Below are 24,378 nucleotides of genomic sequence, written 5' to 3'. Positions count from 1 at the left end.
CCAAGTTACAAAGGAGGTTAGGCAGGCGAAGACAGATTATGAGAAATCTTTGGCAAGGGATGCAAATAAAAACAGCAAAGAGTTCTTTACTTATGTAAACTCTAGAAGGAAGGGGATGAATCAGATTGGGCCATTTGATATCGATGTTTCAACTGTTGATGATCCTGCTCAGGTAGCTAACAAACTAAATGAATATTTTGCATTGACATTCACACATGAGGAATTATTCAGCGAGGGGAATGCCAGAGGTGTATTCAACTCTGGCAGTAAGCTAGATAATCTTGTAATAACTAAGAGTAAAGTGGAGGAGAAGTTGTTGAAGATAAACACAAGAAAGGCACCTGGGGTGGATGGGATCTATCCAGTTATATTAAAGAAGGCAGCAAAGGAAGTAAGCAAACCCTTAGCCATAATTATGACAGCTTCCTTGGACTCAGGGGAGGTACCCATAAACTGGAGATGTGCAAATGTGACCCCAATTCACAAAGGAGGATCAAAGGCTGAAACAAGTAATTATAGACCTGTGAATTTAACTTCTGTTCCAGGAAAATTAATGGAGGCACTGGTTAAAGAAGCTCAGACACAGCATGGTTTTGTTAAGGGGAGGTGTTCCCTGACCAATTTAATTGGATACTATGATGCAGATCATAGTATCTAATTGTCACAAAAGAACTGGATGCAGGGAATAACTTTGATATTATATACTTGGATCTTAGAAAGGCTTTTGATACTGTTGCACATGGAAGACTGCTGCACAAATTGGAGCAGTGTGGCATTGGAGGTAAATTGCTGCTATGGATAAAGGGGTGGTTGAGGGGGAGAAGACAGAGAGTGGTAATCAATGTACACTGTTAATCGTGGACTAATTTTATTAGTGGAGTCTCTCAGGGTTTAGTGTTGGGTCCATTATTGTTTTCTGTATTTATAAATAATAGTGATGATGGTATATCAAGCTTAATATCCAAGTTGCAGATGATACAAAGGTTGGCAGGGTTGTTAAGGACACTACTGATGCTATGCTGCAACAGGATCTGGAAAGGTTGAGCAGATGGGCTGAGAGGTGGCAAATGAAGTTTAACATTGAAAAATGTAAAGTACTACATATGGGAAACAGCAATCCTAGAGCAGTGTATGAACTCTGTGGTACTACACTGACATTGGTAGAGAATGAAAAGGACCTGGGGGTAATTGTGCAGGCAGATATGAAGTTCCCTGAGCAGTGCAGACGGGCTGCAAGGGTAGCTCATGGAGATTGTCAATGATATACAGGAATTTTTCTAGCAGGGAGAAGGAGGTGATTATTCCCTTGTATAAGGCAATGGTCAGGCCACACCTAGAGTACTGTATACAGGTCTGTAGGCCTCATTTTAAGAAGGATGCAGAACTGTTGGAACTAGTACAGATAAAGGGCAACAAGATTAGTGAATGGAACAAAGGTTGCTCTTACGAAGAAATGCTTATGTTTTGCAAATTACAGTGTCTGGAGACTAGGCACTGGAGAGGTGATCTCATAGAGGTGGATAAAGCTTTGAATGGTTTGAGCATGCTCAATGCTGATGAGATTCTTCCTGTTGCTCAGAATAATCACCTGAGAGAGCATAAATTCAAATTAAGGAAAGACAGATGTAGGATAGATGTGCGGAAATTTGCCTTTAGCCAGTAGGTAGTTGGTTGGTGGAACACACTTCCATCCCTTGTTGTGGAAGTTGATAGCCTAAATAAATTTAAGGCTCAGCTGGACAGGTATTTTGAACGAACGGAGGGGTGAAGTGGAAGGTTTTTTTTTTTTGGCTGATGCTGCATAAGATTGCTTTCTTACATCATATGCCTCTACTAATGCTAATGCTAATGCTAATGCTAACTCTTTGCTGTTTTTCTTTGCATCTTTTGCCAAATATTTCTTGTAATCTCCCTTTGCCTGCCTAACTTCCTTTGTGACTTGGTTACAGATCAGCTGATATCTATCATAGACTTCTGTGTCACTATGTTAATTTATATGCATCCCGTGCATTTTTCGGCTCTGCCACATGTCTAATTGATTCATCTGACATCCATTAAATCTTGAACAATATTTCTTAGTTGGTATGAAAAGCCTAGTAGCTTCCAAGATTAATTCTTTGAATGCTTCCAATTTTGAATATGCTGTTGGTAACATCATCAGTTGGTCCCACTGTATAAAATTTAAATACTGTCTCAGACCACCACAGGCACCTTTTAGAAAGCAAAAACCCTTCGATTTACCCCTGATGGGATTTACTCAAAGAGGTAACTCTTTGAGTAAATTCCATTTCAGCACACTGTGATCACTGCCATCTAGTGGTTCCTCTATCTGCAGATTCTTAATGCATGAAGAATCACTAGTGATAATCACATCAAGAGTATTACTCCCTCTAGTTGCCTCCCGAAAATGCTGATGTAGAAAACAATCATCCAATAAATCCACAAAAGCCTTGCTACTGTGTGGGTGACCAACCCACAAATTCCAGTCAATATCCGGGAAATTAAAATCCCTCATTATAAGACTCTCTGATTTACTGGCCCACTCTATTTCTCTGCACAACTGCTCATTATATTCATCAGATTCATTAGGCCTGCATACCAACTAAGAAATACTAAAGTGTTGGTCAAGACATCAAAGGCGGATATTGTTGGGATAGCAGAGACGTGGTGTCACACAGATATAAGGAATGCAGAACTGGAATTTGGGAATACATTGTGTACAGAAAGGATAGACAGGATAGGAAGGGAAGAGGTGTTATGCTGTTAATTAAGAAAAACATAAAATCAAAAGAAGTGCATCCAGTTGATATAGAAGAACTGTGCACTGTTGAGTCAGTTTGGTGTGACATGATCACTGTGAAAACAAAAATAAGAGTAGGAGTATGTTATAGACCTAATGACTCGAACGAGTAAAATGAACAATTGTACAGAGAAATAGAGTGGGATAGTAAATCAGAATGTCTTATAATGGGGGATTTTAACTTACCAGATGTTGACTGGAACTTGTGGGTTTGTCACTCACACACTAGTAAGACTTTTGTGGATTTATTGGATGATTGTTTTATGCAGCAGCATGTTCGAGAGGCAACCAGAGAGGGTAATACTCTTGATCTGGTTATCAGCAGTGATCATTTGTGTATTAACAATTTGCAGATAAAGGAACCACTAGGTGGCAGCAATCACAGTGTACTGATGCGGGATTTACTTAGATATAATTACCATCAGGGGTAAAAAAAGGGTTTTTGCTTCCACAAAGGTGAGTTCAGTGGTCTGAGACAGTTTCTAAATTCTGTGCAGTGGGATCAACTGACAGTGTTACCAACGGTAAATTCTAAGTGGGAAGCATTCAAGGAATTAATCGTGGATGCTACTAAAAGTTTCATATATATTAAGAAATATTGTTCAAGGTTTAGGCCTAAATGGTTATCAAATGAACTAATGAGACTCGTGACAGAGAAGAAAAATGCATGGGATGCATATAAATTATCAAGGGACTCAGAAGCCTATGGCAGATATAAGCTAGTCTGTAATCAGGTCACAAAGGAGGTTAGGAAGGCGAAGGCAGATTACGAGAAATCTTTGGCAAAAGATGCTAAGAAAAACAGCAAGGATTTCTTTACTTATATAAACTCTAAAAGGAAGGGGATGAATCTGATTGGTCACTTGATATCGATGGTTCCATTGTTGATGATCCTGCTCAGATAGCAAACAAACTGAATGAGTGTTTTGCAACGACATTCACACATGAGGAGTTATTAAGGTTTGAAAATGGCAGAAGGTTATCAAATTGTAGCAGGATGCTTAATGATTTTGTAATAACTGAGAGCAAAGTGGAGGAGAAATTGTTGAAGTTAAACATAAGAAAGGCACCTGGGGTGGATGGGACCTATCCAGTTATATTAAAGGAGGCAGCAAAGCAACTAAGCAAACCCTTAGCCATAATTATGAGAGCATCCTTGGACTCAGGGGAGGTTCCCATGGACTGGAGATGTGCAAATGTATCCCTAATTCACAAAGGGGGATCGAAGGTTGAAACGAGTAATTACAGACCAGTTAGTTTAACTTCTGTTCCTGGTAAAATAATGGAGTCACTGGTTAAAGATGCATTGCAGTATCATCTAGAGAAGACTGCAGCAATAATTCAGACACAGCATGGGTTTGTTAAGGGAAAGTCTTGTCTGACAAATTTGATAGGATATTATGATGTGGTTACAAAGGAACTTGATGCAAAAAATAAATTTGATATCATATATTTGGATTTCAGGAAAGCTTTTGTACATATTATTGTACAAATTGGAGAAGAATGGTATTAAGGGTAAGTTGCTACAATGGATAAAAGGATGGTTGAGTGGGAGAAGGCAGAGGGTGGTAATTAATGGGTGCTGCTCTTCATGGACTAATGTTATTAGTGGAGTCCTACAGGGTTCGGTGTTGGGTCCTCTGTTGTTTTGTATATTTATCAATGATATTGATGAAGGTATATCAGGCTTAGTGTCAAAGTTTGCAGATGATACAAAGGTTGGCAGTGTGCTACTGAAACAGGATCTAGATAATTTGGGCAGATTAGCTAAGAAGTGGCAATTGAAGTTTAACCTTGACAAATGCAAAGTACTGCATATGGGTAGAAGTAACCCTAGAGAAACGTACCAACTGTGTGGTACTACACTTAAGGTGGTAGAAAATGAAAAAGACCTGGGAGTAATTGTGCAGTCAGATATAAAGTTTTCTGAGCAATGCAGAGAGGCTGCCAGGGCAGGTCATGGGGTTTTGTCAAGATATATCAGAATTTTGCTAGCAGGGAAAAGGAGGTGATTATCCTTCTGTATAAGGCAATGGTCAGGCCACGTCTTGAGTTCTGCATACGAGTCTGGAGGCCTCATTTTAGGAAGGTTGTAGATTTGCTTGAGCATGTACAGAGAAGGGCAAAAAGATTGGTGAGGGGAATGAAGGGATCCTCTTACCAAGAGAGGCTTAAGTTCTGCAAATTGCAGTGGCTGGAGACTAAGCACCTGCACGGTGATCTGATTGAGATGTATAAGGCCTTGAATGGGTTGAGCACGCCGAATTCTGATGGGATCCTTCCACTTGTTCAGATTACAAACCTAAGGGGGCATAAATTCAAATTAAGAAAAGACAGATGTAGAACAGATGTGTGGAAATTTGCCTTTAGCCAGCGGGTGGTTAATTGCTGGAACAAACTGCCATCTGTCATTGTGGAAGTTGATAGGTTAAATAAATTTAAGGAGGAACTGGACAGGCATTTGGAGGGAATGTGTTGATTTTTTTTTTGGCTGATGCTACATAAGCTCATTCACTTGCTTTCTTGCATCACGTCACTACTACTACTATTACTACTACTACTACTGTTCAAGATTTAGGCCTAAATGGATGTCGGCTTAACTAATGAGGCTTGTGCCAGAGAAGAAAAATGTGATCGATGTATATAAATTAGTAGGTGACACAGACGCCTATGGCAGATATAATCTCCTCTGTAATAAATATCCTCTCATGTCTGGGCAGAATTGCAGACACTTTCAAATTTAACCCTAGCTTGCAACTTTTTTTCAACATTGACCTGTACTTGCTAAATTAATCTGCAGATATCTTACTCTTAAGGTCATTAGTGCCAATGTGTACAACGGTATCACCTTTTGTGTGTTTAAAAGATGATATCTGCTCTATAACAACATCAACTTTTTCCCCCTGGCAGACATACCCTGGTCCTGTTCCACCTATTCTTTTTGCATAATATATTCCCGATCTCCCTGAAAAAAGAGTCACCAACAATAACTAGTTCCTGTGGGACCAGCGCATTCTGCCTTGAAGATTGCTGCTGTGTTGTCTGATGCACAAGAGTGAGCTCTGGCAATGAGTTAGGCAGCTAACAGCTTGATGGGCCCTTATTAATTTACTTGAGGGCATCTACCCTACACCTCAAACTCTCATAGACATCCATCACAACACTGAGTTGGCACATACTTTTCTCACAGTCTCTGCACCTAGCACACACAAAGACATTCTCTTCGGTTAGATGATGTCCTGTTCTAGACAGGTCTGCAAATATTTCACACTTCACACATTTTTTTAGACTGTGAACCATTGGAGAATCATCCCCTTCAGTTCTCCCCTGATCTACAGCACTCTGGCTAATCTGTGAGCATTGCTTTGCTGCTCTAGTCTGTGGTCAAGATTCCGTTTAAGTACAATTTAATTGACAATGAAATTTAATAAATTTAATAAATTTTACTGATTAATTGATTATACAATACTGTAATAAGCTAACAGATTTCTAATACAGTGCTATGTGTTTCGCTATCTAGTTTTACGTTAAACCTTACACTATCTGGTTCTGGATATATGTTGTATCATATAACAATGGCGGCAAGTTACAAACGGTAAATCTACAAACAATAAGTATTAACTTTCAAAATTGCTATACTCCTACTCCATGGTTCTACGGTCCTTGTAGAACCTTGGCCTTCTCAACAATTTTTCTCCAGCTGTCTCTTTCCCTGGCCATTGTTCTCCATCGTCTCGCCCTAAGCTGTCATAGGTCATTCTCTATGTCATCAACCCACCTCCTTCTCGGTCTTCGCCTCATTCTTCTCCCTCCCAGTTGCTTTTCCATTGCTTTCCTTGGCCATCTGTTTTCCTCCATTCATATCACATGGCCTGCCCATCTAAGTCTTGAGCTCTTTATCACTCCCACTATATCTGGTTCTCCATACAGTTCCTTCAGCTCTTGGTTTGTCCTTATTTTCCACTCTTCCCCAACTTTTACAGGGCTAAAGATTTTCCTTAATATCTTTCTTTCCCACACGTTTAAAGATTTTTTGTCCTTTTTATTAAGCATCCATGTTTCACTAGTATAAGTCACGATAGGTCGAACCACTGTTTTATATATAATATTATTTTATATTATATATTTTATATTATAGAAAATAATTTAATATAACAATTAAGTCAATAAAACGGCTAAATATAATTAAAAACTTAGGGTTTGCCGGAGCTGCAAAATCTTGTCCAACATGTGGATACCCTTATATATTTATTGTGCCTCTAAAGAAAAGGTGCCTTCGTAGCCAGGTGGGCAGGAGGAGCAGTGCGTAACACACACTTCTTGATTAGGCCAGGGTTCGAGCCCGTGACCACCAAATATGGAGGATGCAGAAAGGTCAGAGAATGACCACCGCATAATCCCCAGAGCAATATGACTATTGCTAATGCTCCTAAAAACAACCAAATAATAATTAAAGAAAAGTTAATGTTTACACTGATTTTTCTGCTGGAAACAACATTATTTAAATATTTTGCAAGTTTGTGTGTTTTGAAACATGAAGCATATGGTAGTGTATAATATGACTATTCATATTTGCAGACATTATTTTAATCAGTTAAACACTAACTTTTACCAAGTGTTAAACAAGTGTTAAAACAGGTGTTAAACACTTGTTTAACACCTGTTTTAATAGTATTGTGAATGAAATTACCATAATTGTTGCTTTTAATTATGGTTTAGAATTGTTATATCTTGGTTGCAAGTTTATCAGATAATAATGTCTTTCCAATTTCTAGTTTTTTTGAAAAACAGACAGGCAACTTCTTTACTTTGGCTTTAAAATGACCAGATAATGTAAGAAAACAGATGATGCAAGAAAACAAACAGATGCCAGATGCTTATCTAGCATTTGGAATCAAAAAGAAATAATAATAATAATAATAATAATAAATAATAATAACAAAAATAAAATAAAAACAGATATTGTCCCAAACTTTATATTTTGTTTGTAGGATAGAACTGCTCTTGAAATTTTAGTTAAAAAGTTGATATTTTAAGTATAAGCCAATCATATACTGAATATTCCACTTCATTGTTTTATACCTTTTTTTTTTTAACTGAAAAAATACATTTTAATTTTTGAACTGAACATCCAGCTATAGCAATTTTCCTATCAAATTATATTAAATAGCCATTTAATGAAAGAATGATATGTTTGCCCATTTATTAATCTTTTTTTCATGGATAAAACTATCAAGTATAACATATTCAAGGTGAAAAGCCTTTAATAATGCATGGAAATAAGTTCAAAGAATACATTTATTTAGATAACCAGTGTAAAGTTTATTCTCTGTGCTGTTTTATGGATCCTCAAAACTTACCCTAGAAGTAAAGTGGCACCACCACACACAAATGCACCAGATGTAAAAAGGAACTTGCATCCAACTTTATCTGTTGTGAGCTACAGAAAGAGATATTAAAATAGTGTTAGTAAATCATACCAAACAAAGTAGCTTTTCACACACACACATATATATAGCCCTCGTTTTGCACCGGTCCAATTTGCACCGATTCGCAATAACGCTGGTCACTAACCACAAGGCCAGGAATGTTTATTTTTGAAATTTTTTTATAAATTGAAAGTTTAAATTGTCAAACAAAATTTATCAGCATTGTACTGTACTATGTATCATGCACTGTTCACGTGATCAAGGACAATCTGAGCCAATCACAGATAATACAACATCAGTTTTGCAACTGATCAGGGGGTAATAGCCACCTTTAAAGCTTATTACCTACGGTAAACATTTACAGAAATGGTAAAAGCTTTAGTCGAGTCCAACATTAACATCAGAGAATATTGAAGGTGGTTTGATGTCTTAAAAGGCATCAATCACATTAACACAGTCTGGCAAGAAGTGACTGTCAATTGTCTAAATAGAGTGTGGCGTAAACTTCTCCCAGATTTCACGCATGACTTTAGAGGATTCGAGCTACAACAGAATGTTGTAGAAAACATCAGCAGGCTGGCACAAGAGGCAGAATTAGAAGAAGTTACAGTTGAAGATGTAAGGACTCCAGTGCTGCTCGCTTGGTAACCAGACAGTAAGTGTTATCAATCTGGAGCCGATATCGAGAAGGATATATTGATTGACAGGAAGGAGTGGCAAATGATAAAATGATTGGTGGTGGGCATGATAGAGAAGCTACTGTGTAGTCATTGGTTGGCATTATAATATATATTTATTAATAAAGAACGGTGCATAATAGTTTTGTGATGAACGGTTAACAGGCAATAGTAGCAATGAATCTTTTAAAGATGGAAGAAATTTATACGGAAAATAAAATGTTGGTTGATTTTTTGACGAAAACTAAATTAATAAAAGTTTTGTTCCATTCATTTTTTTGTTCTTCATTATATTTTTTCTCATTATTAAAAAGCAGATTTTTGGAGTTTTGAGTGTTTTAACTATATTGTTGATTTAGGTTTGGTTACGCAAAAAGGACAGGTTTTTTTATTTTTTGTTATATTTTGTAGCCTGACCTTAAATGGTAGGTTAAGAAATAATAGAAGAGGTGTTCTTATATTTCGTGACATAACCTTAAATGTTAGGTTAGGAAATAATAGGAAAAGAAAGATTATATTTATATGTGTGTGTGTGTGTATGTAGTGAATAGCTATTGAGGTGTTGATTGACATTATGATAAGTGTATATCCACATGAGTACTTTAAAAATAAAAGTACAGTAATAAAAAATTAATATTTTGTTAATAAACAATTTATGCACTAGTCCACCCATGATTCTAAAGAAAAAAGGTTAGGTTACCCCCTCCACTTCGAGAGGGGGTTCAAGCTCCATGGGATTCAAGTGGAACTAACCTGACCTTTTTTCACCATTATAGAAAGCGTTCATTAGGGCATGTGTGATTAGGGCAAGCTACCATTGAGGCAAGTGACTATTAGTGCTTCTGAGTGCTACCAAACCGATGTTATTGTGTGTTGTGTTCACGCACCAATCAGCACATCATTTGCCATGCCTACCTGTCAATCAATATATTGTTCTCGACTTCTGCTCCAGACCAATAACACCTACTGTCTGTTTATCGAGCGAGCAGTGCTAGAGTGCCGTATCGTGAAACTAATTTTCTGCGCAAGTTATCCAACGTTTCTCGTGTTGGCTTTCTTCACCACACCTTGAAGCTGGAACTTAGCCAACAACAGCAGGAAGAGAAAGAAGAAGATCCTCCTCTAAAAATTATGAAGACCGGTGATTACAACCAATTCTTGCAAGTATACAGTCCCTCATTAATGAGCTCTGTGTCACTGATCACGACTGGGAGAGGAGTGCCATAGTTAAAAGGAGTGTCATATCAACCCTGACCTTTACTGTTACTTTAAAATTCTTAAAGAAAGGAGGAAGAAATCTGAGCAATCAGCACTTGCTTCTTACTTCAAAAGAGGCATCCTCCTCAACCAGTGCTTTCAACAGAAGATCCTCAACCAAGACCTTTAAAAACCAACTAAAAATTTGGCATTACACAGAATTTTTAGTTGGTTTTTCACTATCAAAATGTTTCATAATTTATTTTTTATTTATTATATGTAACTGTATTTATGAACTTTTTTAATTAAAAAAGTTCATTTCTGAACTTTAAATACTTCAGTAACGAAAAGGGTAGGTAAAATTTTTTGTTCCCGGAACCAAAAATTTTTCCTAACCTTGTGATTTCCCATTAACTCCATTATATAAAGGGTTCCATTTGCACTGATTCCATTTGTGCCTGTTCCGCCATGAACCTAACCCTGGCGTAAATCAAGGGCTACCTGTATATGGAAATCCCCATACCTTGCTTTCCAACGAGATACTAGGCATTTCAAGGAATGCTGGGAGTCATAATAAAACAAATAAATACATGGGTTGTGTTAGGGTAACTAAGAGTAAGAACAGGTGCATGTATACTTGCATGTACAACCATAGGCTGATTCAGTGTAGGGCACATAGTACACCAATCATTTAAATTCCTTTTAACTACAAAAATTTTTTATTATTATTATTATTATTATTAGCATTAGCATTAGTTGAAGCATATGATGCAAGAAAGCGAGCTTATACAGCATCAGCCAAGAAAAAAAAAAAAAAAAAAATCTTCCCATTAAGCCCATCTGGTCACTCCAAATCTTTGTCTAGTTCAGCCTTAAATTTATTTAAGCTATCAACTTCCACAACAGATGAAGTTTGTTCCAGCAATCAACTATCCACTGGCTAAAGGCAAACTTCCACACATCTATTCTACAACTGTCTTTCCTCCATTTGAATCTATGCCTGCTCAGGTTCTTAGTCTGAGCAAGCGGAAGTATCCCATCAGCATTGAGTATGCTCAAACCATTCAAGGCCTTATCGACCTCAATCAGATCACTTCGCAGGTGCTAGTCTCCAGATACTGAAGTTTCAAAAGCATACGCCTTTCTTCGTAAGCGCATCCACTTTCATTGTTAACATAGGATTTTATCTATTTGTGCATTATGGTTCTGCTAGTTTCAATTCACTACAGTTGGCAACACTAATGCGTTAGCATTACTAAAGGCACATGATGCAAGAAAGCAAGCTAATATAGCATCCGCCAAAACAAACAAAAAAAAACCAACAAATCTTCTAATTTCATATATCCACTCACTCCAAATGTTTGTCTAGTTCTGCCTTGAATCTGTTTAAGCTATCAACTTCTACTACAACAGATGGAATCAACCATCCGCTGATCAACCACCAATTCAGCAATCAACCACCCACTGGCTAAAGGCAAATTCTGCATATTTATCCTACAATTGTCTTTCTTCAATTTGAATTTATGCCCTCTGAGGCAATTATTCTGAGCAAGAGGAAGAATCCCATCAGTATTGAGCATGCTCAAACCATTCAAGGCTTTATACACCTCAATCAGATCACCTCACAGGTGCCTAGTCTCCAGACACTGTAATTTGCAAAACTTATAAATCTTTATTCATAAAAGAAACCCTTTGTTCCATTCACTAATCTTGTTGTCCTTCTATGCACTCACTCCAGCAGCTCTACATGCTTCCTAAAACGAGGCCTCCAGACCTGTATACAGTACACAAGGTGTGGCCTGACCACTACTTTATACAAGGGGATAATTACATCCTTATCCCTGCTAGAAAAAGTTTTGTATATCATTGACAAGAAACCATAAACTACTCTTGCAGAATGTCTGCATTGCTCAGAAAACTTCATATCTGCCTACACAATTACCCCCAGGTCCTTTTCATTCTCTACCACTATCAGTTGATATGTAGTACCACACAGTTGATATGTTACTCTGGGGTAATTGCTTCCCATACGCAGTACTTTACATTTGCAATGTGAAACTTCAGTTGCCACCTCTCAGCCCATCTGCTCAACTTTTCTATATACTGTTGCAGCAGGGTGTTGTCATTAGTGTCATTAACAACCCTGCCAACCTTCGTATTGTCTGCACTCTTGGACATTACGCCTGATATACCATCATCAATATCATTATTAAATACAGAAAACAACAATGGACCCAACAATGAACCCTGAGGGACTCCACTAATAACATTCATGATGAGCAGTGTCCATTGATTACCACTCTGTCTTCTCCGACTCAACCATCCCTTTATCCATAGCAGCAATTTGCCACCAATGCCAAACTGCTCCAATTTGTGCAGTAGTCTTCCACGTGCAACAGTATCAAAAGACTTTCTAAGATCCAAATATATGATATCAGAGTTATTCTCATTCAGTTCCTTTGTGCCCACATCATAGTATCCAATCAAATTGGTCAGACAAGACTTCCCCTTAACAAAACCATGCTGTGTCCGAGCTATAACTGAAGTCTTGTCTAGATGATCCTGCAGTGCCTTTTTAACCAGTGCATCCATTAAATTCCCTGGAATAGAAACTAAACTAACAGGTCTGTAATTACTTGTGTAGCCCTTTGATCCTACTTTTTAATTGGGGTCACATTTACTCATCTCCAGGCCAATTGTTCCTCCCCTGAGTCCAAGGAAGCTCTCGTAATTATAGCTAAGGGTTTGCTTCCTTCCTTTGCTGCCTCCTTTAATATAACTGTATAGATCTCATCCACCCCAGGTGCCTTTGTTATGTTCAATTTCAACAATTTTCTTCCACTTTCCTATCAGTTATTACAAAGTCATCCAGCTCACGGCCAGAGTTTACTTCACCTCTGGCATTCTCCTCCCTGAATAACTCCTCATGTGTGAATGTAGATGCAAAATACTCATTTAGTTTATTAGCTACCTGAGCAGGATCATCAACAGTTGAATCATCAATATCCAGTGGACCAATCTGATTCATCCATTTCCTACTAGAGTTTCCATAAGTAAAGAACTCTTTTCAGTTTTTTTTTGCATCCTTTGCTAAGGATTTCTCATAATCTGTCTTTGCCTGCCTAATCTCCTTTGTGACTTGGTTACAGACCAGCTTATATCTATCATAGGCTTCCATGTCACCCATTAATTTATATGTATCCCATACATTTTTCTTCTCTGCCATTATGTATCATTAGTTCATCCGACATCCATTTAGGCTTAAACCTTGAACAATATTTCTTAGTTGGTATGTAAAGCCTAGTAGCTTCCAAGATTAATTTTTTGAATGCTTCCCATTTTGAATTTGCTGTTCGTAACATTCATCAGTTGGTCAACCATTTCTCTGTACAGTTGCTTATTATACTCATCAGAGTCATTAGGCCTATAGCACACTCCTACTCTCAATAGCACACTCCTACTCTCAATAAGCATACTCCCAATGCTTATGTCACACCAAACTGGCTTGACACTGCACTGTCCAGCGATGTCGACTGGCTTCAATTCCTTGGATTTTATGTGTTTGTAACTAACAGCATAACCCTCCTCCCTTCCTATCCTGTCTATCCTTCCTGCACACATTGTACTTCCCAAATTCCAGTTCTGCATTCCTTATATCCATGTGGCATCACCTCTCTGATATCCCAACAATATCTGCCTTTGATGTTTTGAGCAATACCCCAAATTCATCAAATTTATTTACCAAACTCCTAGCATTGGTATAAATGCATCTGTTTCTATTCTTAGCTACCCTAACACAACCCATGTGTTTAATTGTATTGCAATGACTCCCAGCAGTTTCTGAAATACCCTGCATCTTGTTTTCCAGGCTGCTGCTCATTCCAATAGAAGCAGTGCAAGAATCATTTTCACCTCGGCCAGTGTCTACTGTTAATCTATTAGTCCTTGTATCCCCACAAGCAAACAGTTTTCAGACCCACCTAACACTGCCTCCATAGGTTCAGCAAATATTCTTGCACCCTTTCTATTTAAGTGTATTTAAGTGTATCTCTTCCTGTAGAAGCAGTCTCTCCTGTTAACAAGTACATACCAGGCTGAAAAAAATTCTACCCCTTGAGCCTTGCACAATCTTTCCGGGGTCGAATTGATCGACAAGGCTCTCATCATATACTCCCTCCTATCGTGTCTTATTAAGAAATATTGTTCAAGGTTTAGGTCTAAATGGTTATCAAATGAACAAATGAGACTCGTGACAGAGAAGAAAAATGCAAAAAAGTGAGGCATATAAATTATCAGGAGACACAGAAGCCTATGGCAGATATAAGCTTGTCTGTAATCAAGTCACAAAGGAGGTTAGGCAGGTGAAGGCAGATTACAAGCAATCTTTGGCAAAGGATGCTAAGAAAAACAGCAAGGATTTCTTTACTTATATAAACTCTAAAAGGAAGGGGATGAATCTGATTGGTCCACTTGATGTGGATGGTTTGACTGTTGATGATCCTGCTCAGATAGCAAACAAACTGAATGAATAATTTGCATCTACATTAACACATGAGGAGTTATTAAGGTTTGAAAATACCAGAAAGTTATCAAATTGTAGCAGGGTGCTTAATGATTTTGTAATAACTGAGAGCAAAGTGGAGGAGAAATTGTTGAATCTAAACATAAGAAAGGCACCTGGGGTGAATGGGATCTATCCAGTTATATAAAAGGAGGCAGCAAAGCAACTAAGCCAACCCTTAGCCATAATTATGAGAGCATCCTTGGACTCAGGGGAGGGTCCCACGGAATGGAGATGTGCAAATTTATCGCCAATTCACAAAGAGGGATCAAAGGGTGATAGGAGTAATTACAGACCAATTAGTTTAACTTCTGTTCCGGTTAAAATAATGGAGTCACTGTTTAAAGATGCATTGCAGGATCATCTAGACAAGACTGCAGAAATAATTCAGACACAGCATTGGTTTGTTAAGGGAAATTCTTGTCTGACAAATTTGATTGGTTATTATGATGTGGTTACAAAGGAACTGGATGCAAAAAATATTTTTGATATCATATAGTTGGATTTCAGGAAAGCTTTTGACACTGTTGTGCATGGAAGACTACTGTACAAACTGGAGCAGAATGGTACTAAGGGTAAATTGCTACAATGGATAAAAGGATGGTTGAGTGGGAGAAGACAGAGGGTGGTAATCAATGGGTGCTGCTCTTTGTGGACTAATTTTATTAGTGAAGTCCCACAGGGTTCGGTGTTGGGTCCACTGTTGTTTTGTATATTTATCAATGATATTGATGAAGGTATATCAGGCTTAATGTTGAAGTTTGCAGATGATACAAAGGCTGGTAGGGTTGTTAATGACAGTAATGGTAGTGTGCTACTGCAACAGGACCTAGAAAATATGGGCAGATGGGCTAAGAAGTGGCAACTGATGTTTAATCTTGACAAATGCAAAGTACTGTATATGGGTAGATGTAACCCTAGAGAAATGTACCAACTGTGTGGTACTACACTTAAGGTGGTAGAAAATGAAAAAGACCTGGGAGTAATTGTGCAGTCAGATATGAAATTTTCTGATCAATGCAGACAGGCTGGCAGGGCAGGTAATGGCATTTTGTCAATGATATATAGGAATTTTGCTAGAAGGGAAAAGGAGGATTGTCCCTCTGTATAAGGCTGCATACAGATCTGGAGGCCTCATTTTAGGAAGGATGTAGATTTGCTTGAGAATGTACAGAGAAAGGCAACAAGGTTGGTGAGGGGAATGAAGGGATTCTCTTACCAAGAGAGGCTTAAGTTCTGGAAATTGCAGTGGCTGGAGCTCGGGCACCTGCAAGGTGATCTGATTGAGCTGTAGAGCCTTGAATGGGTTGAGCATGCTGAAATTCTGATGGGATTCTTCCACTTGCTCCGGTTACGAACCTTAGGGGGCATAAATTCAAATTAAGGAAAGACGTAGAATAGATGTGTGGAAATTTGCCTTTAGCCAATGGGTGGTTAATTGCTGGAACAAACTTCCATCTGTAGTTGTGGAAGTTGATAGGTTAAATAAATTTAAGGAGGAACTGCACAAACATTTAGAGAGAATTGTTTTGTAAATTTTTTTTTTTTTTTTTTTTTTGGCTGATGCTGCCTAAGCTCATACACTTGTTTTCTGGCATCACATGCCACTACTATTACTACTACTACTATAAAGGAACCACTAGGTGGCAGTGATCACAGTGTGCTGAAGTGGGATTTACTCAAAGAGGTAACTAAAGTGGTCTGAGACAGTATTTAAATTCTATACGGTGGGACCAACTGATGATGTTACCAACAGCAAATTCAAAATAGGAAGCAGTCAAAGAATTTATCTTGGAAGCAACTAGGCTTTACATACCAACTAAGAAATATTGTTCAAGGTTTAGGCCTAAATGGATGTCAGATGAACTAATGAGACATGTGGCAGAGAAGAAAAATGCATGGGATACATATAAATTAATGGGTGACATGGAAGCCTATGATAGATATAAGCTGGTCTGTAACCAAGTCACAAAGGAGATTAGGCAGGCAAAGGCAGATTATGAGAAATCCTTAGCAAAGGATGCAAAGAAAAACAGAAAAGAGTTCTTTACCTATGGAAACTCTAGTAGGAAATGGATTAATCAGATTGGTCCACTGGATATTGATGATTCAACTGTTGATGATCCTGCTCAGGTAGCTAATAAACTAAATGAGTATTTTGCATCTACATTCACACATGAGGAGTTATTCAGGGAGGGGAATGCCAGATGTGAAGTAAACTCTGGCCGTGAGCTGGATGACTTTGTAATAATTGATAGGAAAGTGGAAGAAAATTGTTGAAATTGAACATAACAAAGGCACCTGGGGTGGATGGGATCTATACAGTTATATTAAAGGAGGCAGCAAAGGAAGGAAGCAAACCCTTAGCTATAATTACGAGAGCTTCCTTGGACTCAGGGGAGGAACAATTGGCCTGGAGATGAGTAAATGTGACCCCAATTCACAAAGGAGGATCACAGGGCAACACAAGTAATTATAGACCTGTTAGTTTAACTTCTGTTCCAGGAAAATTAATGAAGGCACTGGTTATATTAACTTTAGGAATAAATTTATATGTTTCTCTCCCTTTTTCTACCATATCCCAATTTTCTTGCCATTTTCCCATAATTTGTTTTAAAATTCTTATTTTCTCAAGTTTAATATCAAAATAACTATAACTTTTATTCTCATACGGACAAGATTTTACCCCCATATACATCCTTCTGATGTTACGTTTAGTCAGATACAACATCCCCGACATAAGGACTGCATAATATGCCGGGACTCTGCCAGAAAGCACTTGGAAGGCCTCTGAAAAGACGGTTCGACACGCTCTAGTTATGCTCAAAAGGGCAAATCTTTGTGCTTGCACTATATGTTTTTGTATAACTACATTAGACACTCTATGCACCCAAGCTCCAGAGACATAAGTAATGATTGGTATGAATAAACATTCGTATAATAAATTCAAAGCTCACCCTTTTATTCCCCAATCTACCCTTACAACCCTCCGGAGCTTAGCATGGAGTGTCCTTATCTTTTCTTTTAAATATTTAGCATGCTCTGTAAAAAAGAGCCTTTCGTCTATCTTTAAGCCTAAATATTTTGTAAGTTTTACATATTGAACCGCATCACCCAGAAGCCTCACAGTCAGGGCACAATTTGCACTTAATCTCCCTTTTAATAACATTTGTACAGTTTTTTCTTTAGATATTTGCAGACTGTACTTTCTGGACCATTTTTCTAACTGTACCAGAGCTTCTTCTGTTCTACTTTCTATCTGCATGCTGGTATTCCCCCCGTATCAACAGAATCAAATCATCAGCATATGCAACTTTCTTTACATTAGATGTATGTAAACCAAAATATTCATTGAATACAATATTCTATGCAAAAGGTCCAATCACCGAGCCTTGAGGACAATCTCTTTTAACTTTCCTATTTATTTTAACATATTTTGTCTTTACACACATTTCTATCAGAAAAATAACTCTTAAAAACTTTATACAATTGATGAGAACATCCTGTACTCTTAATTCTTGTCAATATTCCATCCCAACTGAGCCAGTCGAATGCACCCTTAAAATCTACAAATATCCCCAGTACATATCGATCATCACTCTCCTCCACTGTACGTATCATTTCATAAGCCGCATCTTCAGTTGACTTCCCTTTTTTGAAGCCATACTGACTCTCTGATGCCATACCCTTTTCTTGGTAACTAATCATCAGCTTTTCTATACATAGGCGTTCATATGTCTTGACTAATACCGAAAGGAGAGCAACAGGTCGATATGCACCAGACTCATTCATTAGACGATCCACATCCTTAACTAACAATTTTATTTGTGCACTCTTCCAGCTCAGAGGAAACACCCTTTCTTCTAAACACTTATTATATAAATTGATATATAATTCGGGTATCAACCTAAATGTTCTCTTAAAAACCATTACTTCAATCTTATCAAGACCCTGTGATTTTCCATCTTTTGCACAGTCTATTGCACTTGCAATTTCTGTCACTGTAAAAGGTGACTCATATTCATTACTATTTCCTAAATTTTCATCTTCCATTTGAACAATTGCATCTGATGATTTAATATCTGGAAACAGGTCCTCCAGGATTCTATTAATGGACTCTTCCCATGTTTTAGTTTCTGTATCTCCTATCCCAATTGAACAAGAGACCTCACTTATATTTTTCTTATTATTTATAACTTTAAACACCAAATTCCATGGATCTTTGGATCCTCGCTCACTCACATACTCTTTCCATTTATCCTTTTTAGTTTTGTTGACAGCATACACATAATTTCTTCTAAGGTTACAATATTGTTCTCCAATATCTCTACTCAGTTCTTGATCACCATTCCTTCTTACACTTTGGAATTGTCTTCTCTTCTCAAACAGTTCTGTTCTTAAACACGCTAATTCAGTAGTCCACCAAAAAACAGGTTGGTTAACATTCCTCATTTTCTTCATATTCCTTTTACACACACTTTGTATTATTTCAGTAATACACTCAACATACTTATTCGAATCCAAATTTATCAATCTATCAATTCAACACTATTTAAAGACTGCACATCAAATCTTGGCCACACTACACTCTTTATATTAAATCTATCTATATCATACTTATATACTCTGATTTGATTGATTTGATTTTTTGGTAGTTGTTGGGGCATCGGCTTCTGTGGCCATATTGCACCTCCCAAGGTTTTTGCAGTACTTTGATCCAAGCCCGAGGCGGGAATCGAACCCGCGACCTTTGGGTTGCCGGGCAGGTACTTTACCCACTCGGCTAGTCCGTTATATAATCTGACATTACTGCCCTCTTAATACTAAAGGTTATGCTATTATGGTCACTGGTTGTATAATTTTCTTCTACCTTCCAATTTACAATGTTCCTCAAGATAGAAGACGATGCCAAAGTGATATCAATAAAAGACTGCCCATGCACCGTTGAGTATGTCGGTCCATGCCCAGGCACATTAACTAACTCCAACCCTGAGCCAGCAAGATACTACTCTAATATTACTCCACTGTCATCGGATTCTCTACTGCCCCAAAGTGGAGAATTAGTATTAACATCAGTAGCTATTACCACATCACAAGAACCAATAACTCTACACAGTTTCTCTAAATAATCTACATATAGTTCCATGTCCATAGAAGGTGGACAATACATTGTTACCAAACACATTTTCCCAAATCCTCCCATAATCTCACAACACAAAGCATACTCATCACATAATGATATTATCTTGGTAACAACTAAATCTCCATCCTTAACCACAATTGCAACTAATGGATTAATACCTTCAGATATTATCCTATATCTTTGAGGATATCCTCTAACATGACCCTGTGTAGAGTACGGCTCCTGCAACAAAGCTATTGCTATATCATCTTTTTCTATTACCTGATGTACCTGTGCTGCCACCCGCCTTGGCTTTCTGGGCATTTAATTGTAACATTTTCATTTTATCCATAATCTATTTTCTTTTTATAGATTTCTAATGCCTTTAAATACTCAGGACAATCTCTACTCACCGCTATATGCGCTGCCCTCACATCCTTCTTTTTACAATTACAACACAATGGCTCTTTATCACGATCTTTACAATCTTTATAAGAATGACCAATTTGCCCACAGTGACCACATAGCACTTCCAGTTTACAATATTTTGCAATGTGGCCGTATAAAAGACACTTATAACATTGAGTTACTGAATATACCTCCTTAAATTTACATGCGGACCACTTTATAAAATGACAACTTTTATCACATATATATTTTCCATAACTCAGAACTTATTTGTATTACCCAATTGTTCAACTGAGAAGTCTTATTTTTATTCACAGTTAATATTTCGACACCTTCTTTAAATTTCTTTTCATTCACCTTATTTTCTTAAATCTGGGCATTTAATACTATAAATGACCCCACTTATAGATTCTCGTGATATGGGATCTTTCCTGTATTGTGGGAAATGTTATGTCGGTGAGACAAAATGTCGTTTTAAGGATCGTCTGGGGGAGCATATGACTGCGATAAAGAATGCAGACTATGGAAAATCTGCTGTGGCGGAACATTTTTGGGAGGAGCATCATCAAATCTCCCCGGACAAAGCGGTTATCATCGATCGGGTGCATAGGTTTTGGGACCGCAAGTGGCTCGAGAGCTTGTGGATTTGTTCCGCTGAGAACAATACTATTAATAGGAACAGGGGAATATGTATTCATCCCCTCTTTGAGGCAGTGATCCTTTGGACGGGATGAATGATTCTGCCTGGCACGCTCCTCAGCCATTTCCGGTTCCGTAACACATGAGGAGAATGTTGCACGTGTTTCTGAACCACGTGAGGAGTGCTGTGAGCCTGCAGGTATTTAAGGGTGTACTGCAAGGTAAAGTGTGCTGTTGAAAAAGGAGGCGGATGCCTTTGAAAGCTCTGGTTTTAACGCTTTTATCTCTGTATATTTTATTGTATTTTATTGATTTTAACGCTTTTATTATTGTATAATTTATTGTAAATTGTAAAGTTATTGTAAATAGTATTTATTGTAATTAGTTTTTTACATCATTTTATCCGAGTAATATTAAATTATTTAATTGGTTTTTTGTGTTTATTTTATTTTAATTCAACATGCTTTAACACGGTTGGTGTCAACTGCTTAATTCACAATATGAGTATTCCCAACCCCATAGGCCTATTTGAAGAAGTGAAGCCATTTCTGGGAAGAGTACCCTTTTATTGCTTTACTAATGTCATTGCCCTTCTCTACAACCATTCCACGAAATTCACATCCTTTCTAAAATGAGATTTCCAGACCCATATGCAGTACTCAAGATGTGACCTAATCATTGCCTTATACAATGGGATAATCACCTCCTTGTCCTTGCTGGTAAAGTTCCTGTATATCATTGACAGAATACCATGAGCTCTCTAAAAATTATGGCTAAAGGTTTGCAGACCTCTTTTGCTGCCTTATTCACTATAATTGGATTGATCCTATCTGCCTTAGCTGCCTCATTAACATTTAGCTTCAACAATTTCTCCTCCATTTACTCTGAGTTATCCCAAACCATTTAGCTCCCTTTAATTTAATATACGTCTGGCATCTCGATCCCTAAAATATTCCCCACATAGGAATGTAGATGCAAAATATCTAGGCCACATTTTGAGTGCTGTATGAAAGTTTGGAAGCCTCATATTTAGGAATGATGTGGATCTATTGGAACAGGTACAGAGAAAAGCAACAAGATTAGTCAGGAACAAAAAGTTTACTCTAAACAAAAGAGATTTCAGTTCTGCAAATTACAATGCCCTGAAAACTAGCCACCAGTGAAGAGATCTGTTTGAGGTGTTTATGGCTTTGAATGGATTAAGTACGCTAAATGTTGATAGCATCCTTACTTATTAGAGGAAGAAAATTAACAATGTGGGAGGTGCTTTTTTTTCTTGACTGATGCTGAATAAGCTTGAACTTCAATACTAACACTAAAACTAATTATTTAAATAATAAATCACATTATAATGAAGAGAATTTCAATAAAACTTTTGAATTTTATTTTGAAAGTTAGCTGATATTCAATATCAGTCTTTTTTTTTTTTAATTTCTTATTCTTTTTTATCTGAATTTCATCCAGTCTCTATTATACATACCAGACGTGCCCAAGTTACGGAAGACAGAAACCTTGACAAGCTGAAAACAGCAAACACTAGGGAAAACAAAGTTGGAGGTACATTTTTCTCCATAGCCTGAAAAGAATTTAAATATCATATATAAAACATAAACAAGCATTTCAAATAGCCGTGTTAAGTAATACTCAGCAAAGACTTTTAGACATACTATTTATATCAAAATCACAAAATTTAAAAGAATTTATTACAGAAGAATTTTATAATTAAAGAAACTGCAGAATAAAAAAGATAAAAACTTAATAAAAAAAGACTTATCTCTGCATAGATTAAAACCTTAGCACATTCAAATGCAATTCAGACACAGCATGGGTTTGTTAAGCGAAAGTCTCGTCTGACCAATTTGATTGGATACTATGATGTGGTCACAGAGGAACTGGATGCAAAAATAATTTTGATATCATATACTTGGATTTCAGGAAAGCTTTTGATACCATTGTAAATGATTACTGTACAAATTGGAGCAGGATGGCATTAAGGGTAAGTTGCTACAATGGATAAAAGGATGGTTGAGTGGGAGAAGACAGAGAGTGGTAATCGATGGACACTGCTATTCATGGACTAATGTTATTAGTGGAGTTCCCCAGGGTTCGGTGTTGGGCCCATTGCTGTTTTGTATATTTATCAATGACACTGATGAAGGCAAAAAAGGTAAACCGCTGCCATTATCAGTGCAGACAGGCTGCCAGAGCAGGTCATAGGGCCTTGTCAATGATATACAGGAATTTTGCTAGTAGGGACAAGGAGGTGATTATCCCTTTGTATAATAAGGCAATAGTCAGGTCACACCTTGAGTACTGCATACAGGTGTGGAGGCCTCATTTTAGGAAGGATGTGGAGTTGCTCGACAAGTACAGAGAGGGCAACAAGATTGGTGAGGGGAATGAAGGGGTGCTCTTACCAAGAAAGGCTTAAGTTCTGCAAACTGCAGTGTCTGGAGACTAGGCAGCACCTGTGAGGTGATCTGATGGAGGAGTATAAGGCCTTGAATGGTTTGAGCGGGCTCAATGCTGATAGAATTCTTCTTGCTAAGATTACGAACCTGAGGGGGCATAAATTCAAATTGAGGAAAGAGAGTTGTAGAATAGATGTGCGGAAATTTTCCTTTAGCCAGCAGATAGTTTAGTGTTGGAATAAACTGCCATCTGTTGCTGTGGACGTTGATAGTTCATAATTATTAATATTAATTAGTAATACCTATATATAAATAAACCTTAAAACTTTTAAGTTACAATAAATTTTTTTAAGTTTCAAAAGAATTAATTTTTGAAAAATACAAGTTCACCAGTTCTCTCTCTCTGCTTTCATTCACAAATTCTTTTTAACATATTATTTCAAACGTATCTTTTTTGACATATATATATAATATGTTGTATATAGAAGACAATCCAAGAAGACAATACCAAGATAGATTTATAGAAAATGCAAGGGATAATGTAAGGTTAGTAGAAGGAAAAAATGATAATAATAATAAAAAAAAAAAAAAAAATATATATATATATATATATATATATATATACAAGAAAAAGGGAAAGAAGAGAATATAAATTAAAATATATACACAAAACTTATTGCTATTTACCCACAATCTAGGTGACTTTGTCTGGGGCCAACCACCCAGACTGAAGGCAAAAAACGACAAGGCATTCTCTGTTTCTGTAATGATCAATATCTGCTAAGTTATATAAAATAATAATAGTATTTATATAAATTTAATTAATAAATTAAATTTATATAATTATAATAAAAATAATTATATAAATTTAGAGATTACGTAATTTGAATCTAAACCATAAAAGGTAGTTAAAAATTTAGAATCAAAAGGAAGATAATATAAAATAATAATGCAAGCACATATTGAACATCGTTGACCCAACAGAGAATGTAATTTATTAATTAAAATAAGAATAAGATGTAAGGCATAAAGCATATTCACCAATATGCTTTATGCCTTACAAACTCAAAATGGGAAGCATTCAAGGAACTAATCTTGGAGGCTACCAGGCTTTACATACCAACTAAGAAATAT

The 24,378-nt window shown here is 37.1% G+C and overlaps 1 protein-coding gene across 1 annotated transcript in view; it reads right to left on the bottom strand.

The window, feature by feature from the left end:
• Nucleotides 1-17,929, bottom strand: part of LOC150087503 (MFS-type transporter SLC18B1-like) — a 132,912-nt gene extending 114,983 nt beyond the window's left edge. The window contains exons 1-2 of the mRNA XM_090372508.1: nt 17,897-17,929; nt 8,161-8,240 (exon numbers count right to left, since the gene is read on the bottom strand). Of these exons, the coding sequence (XP_090228634.1) occupies nt 8,161-8,240; nt 17,897-17,929 (113 nt within the window). The remainder of the gene's footprint in view (nt 1-8,160; nt 8,241-17,896) is intronic.
• Between the last annotated feature and the right edge of the window lie 6,449 nt (nt 17,930-24,378).

Source organism: Mastigoproctus giganteus, chromosome 4, assembly GCF_048544385.1.
Source record: "Mastigoproctus giganteus isolate SK-2022 chromosome 4, ASM4854438v1, whole genome shotgun sequence".
Lineage (NCBI taxonomy): Eukaryota > Metazoa > Arthropoda > Arachnida > Uropygi > Thelyphonidae > Mastigoproctus > Mastigoproctus giganteus.
Note: the sequence above shows the minus strand (reverse complement) of the source record. Positions and strands in the feature narration are given on the sequence as shown.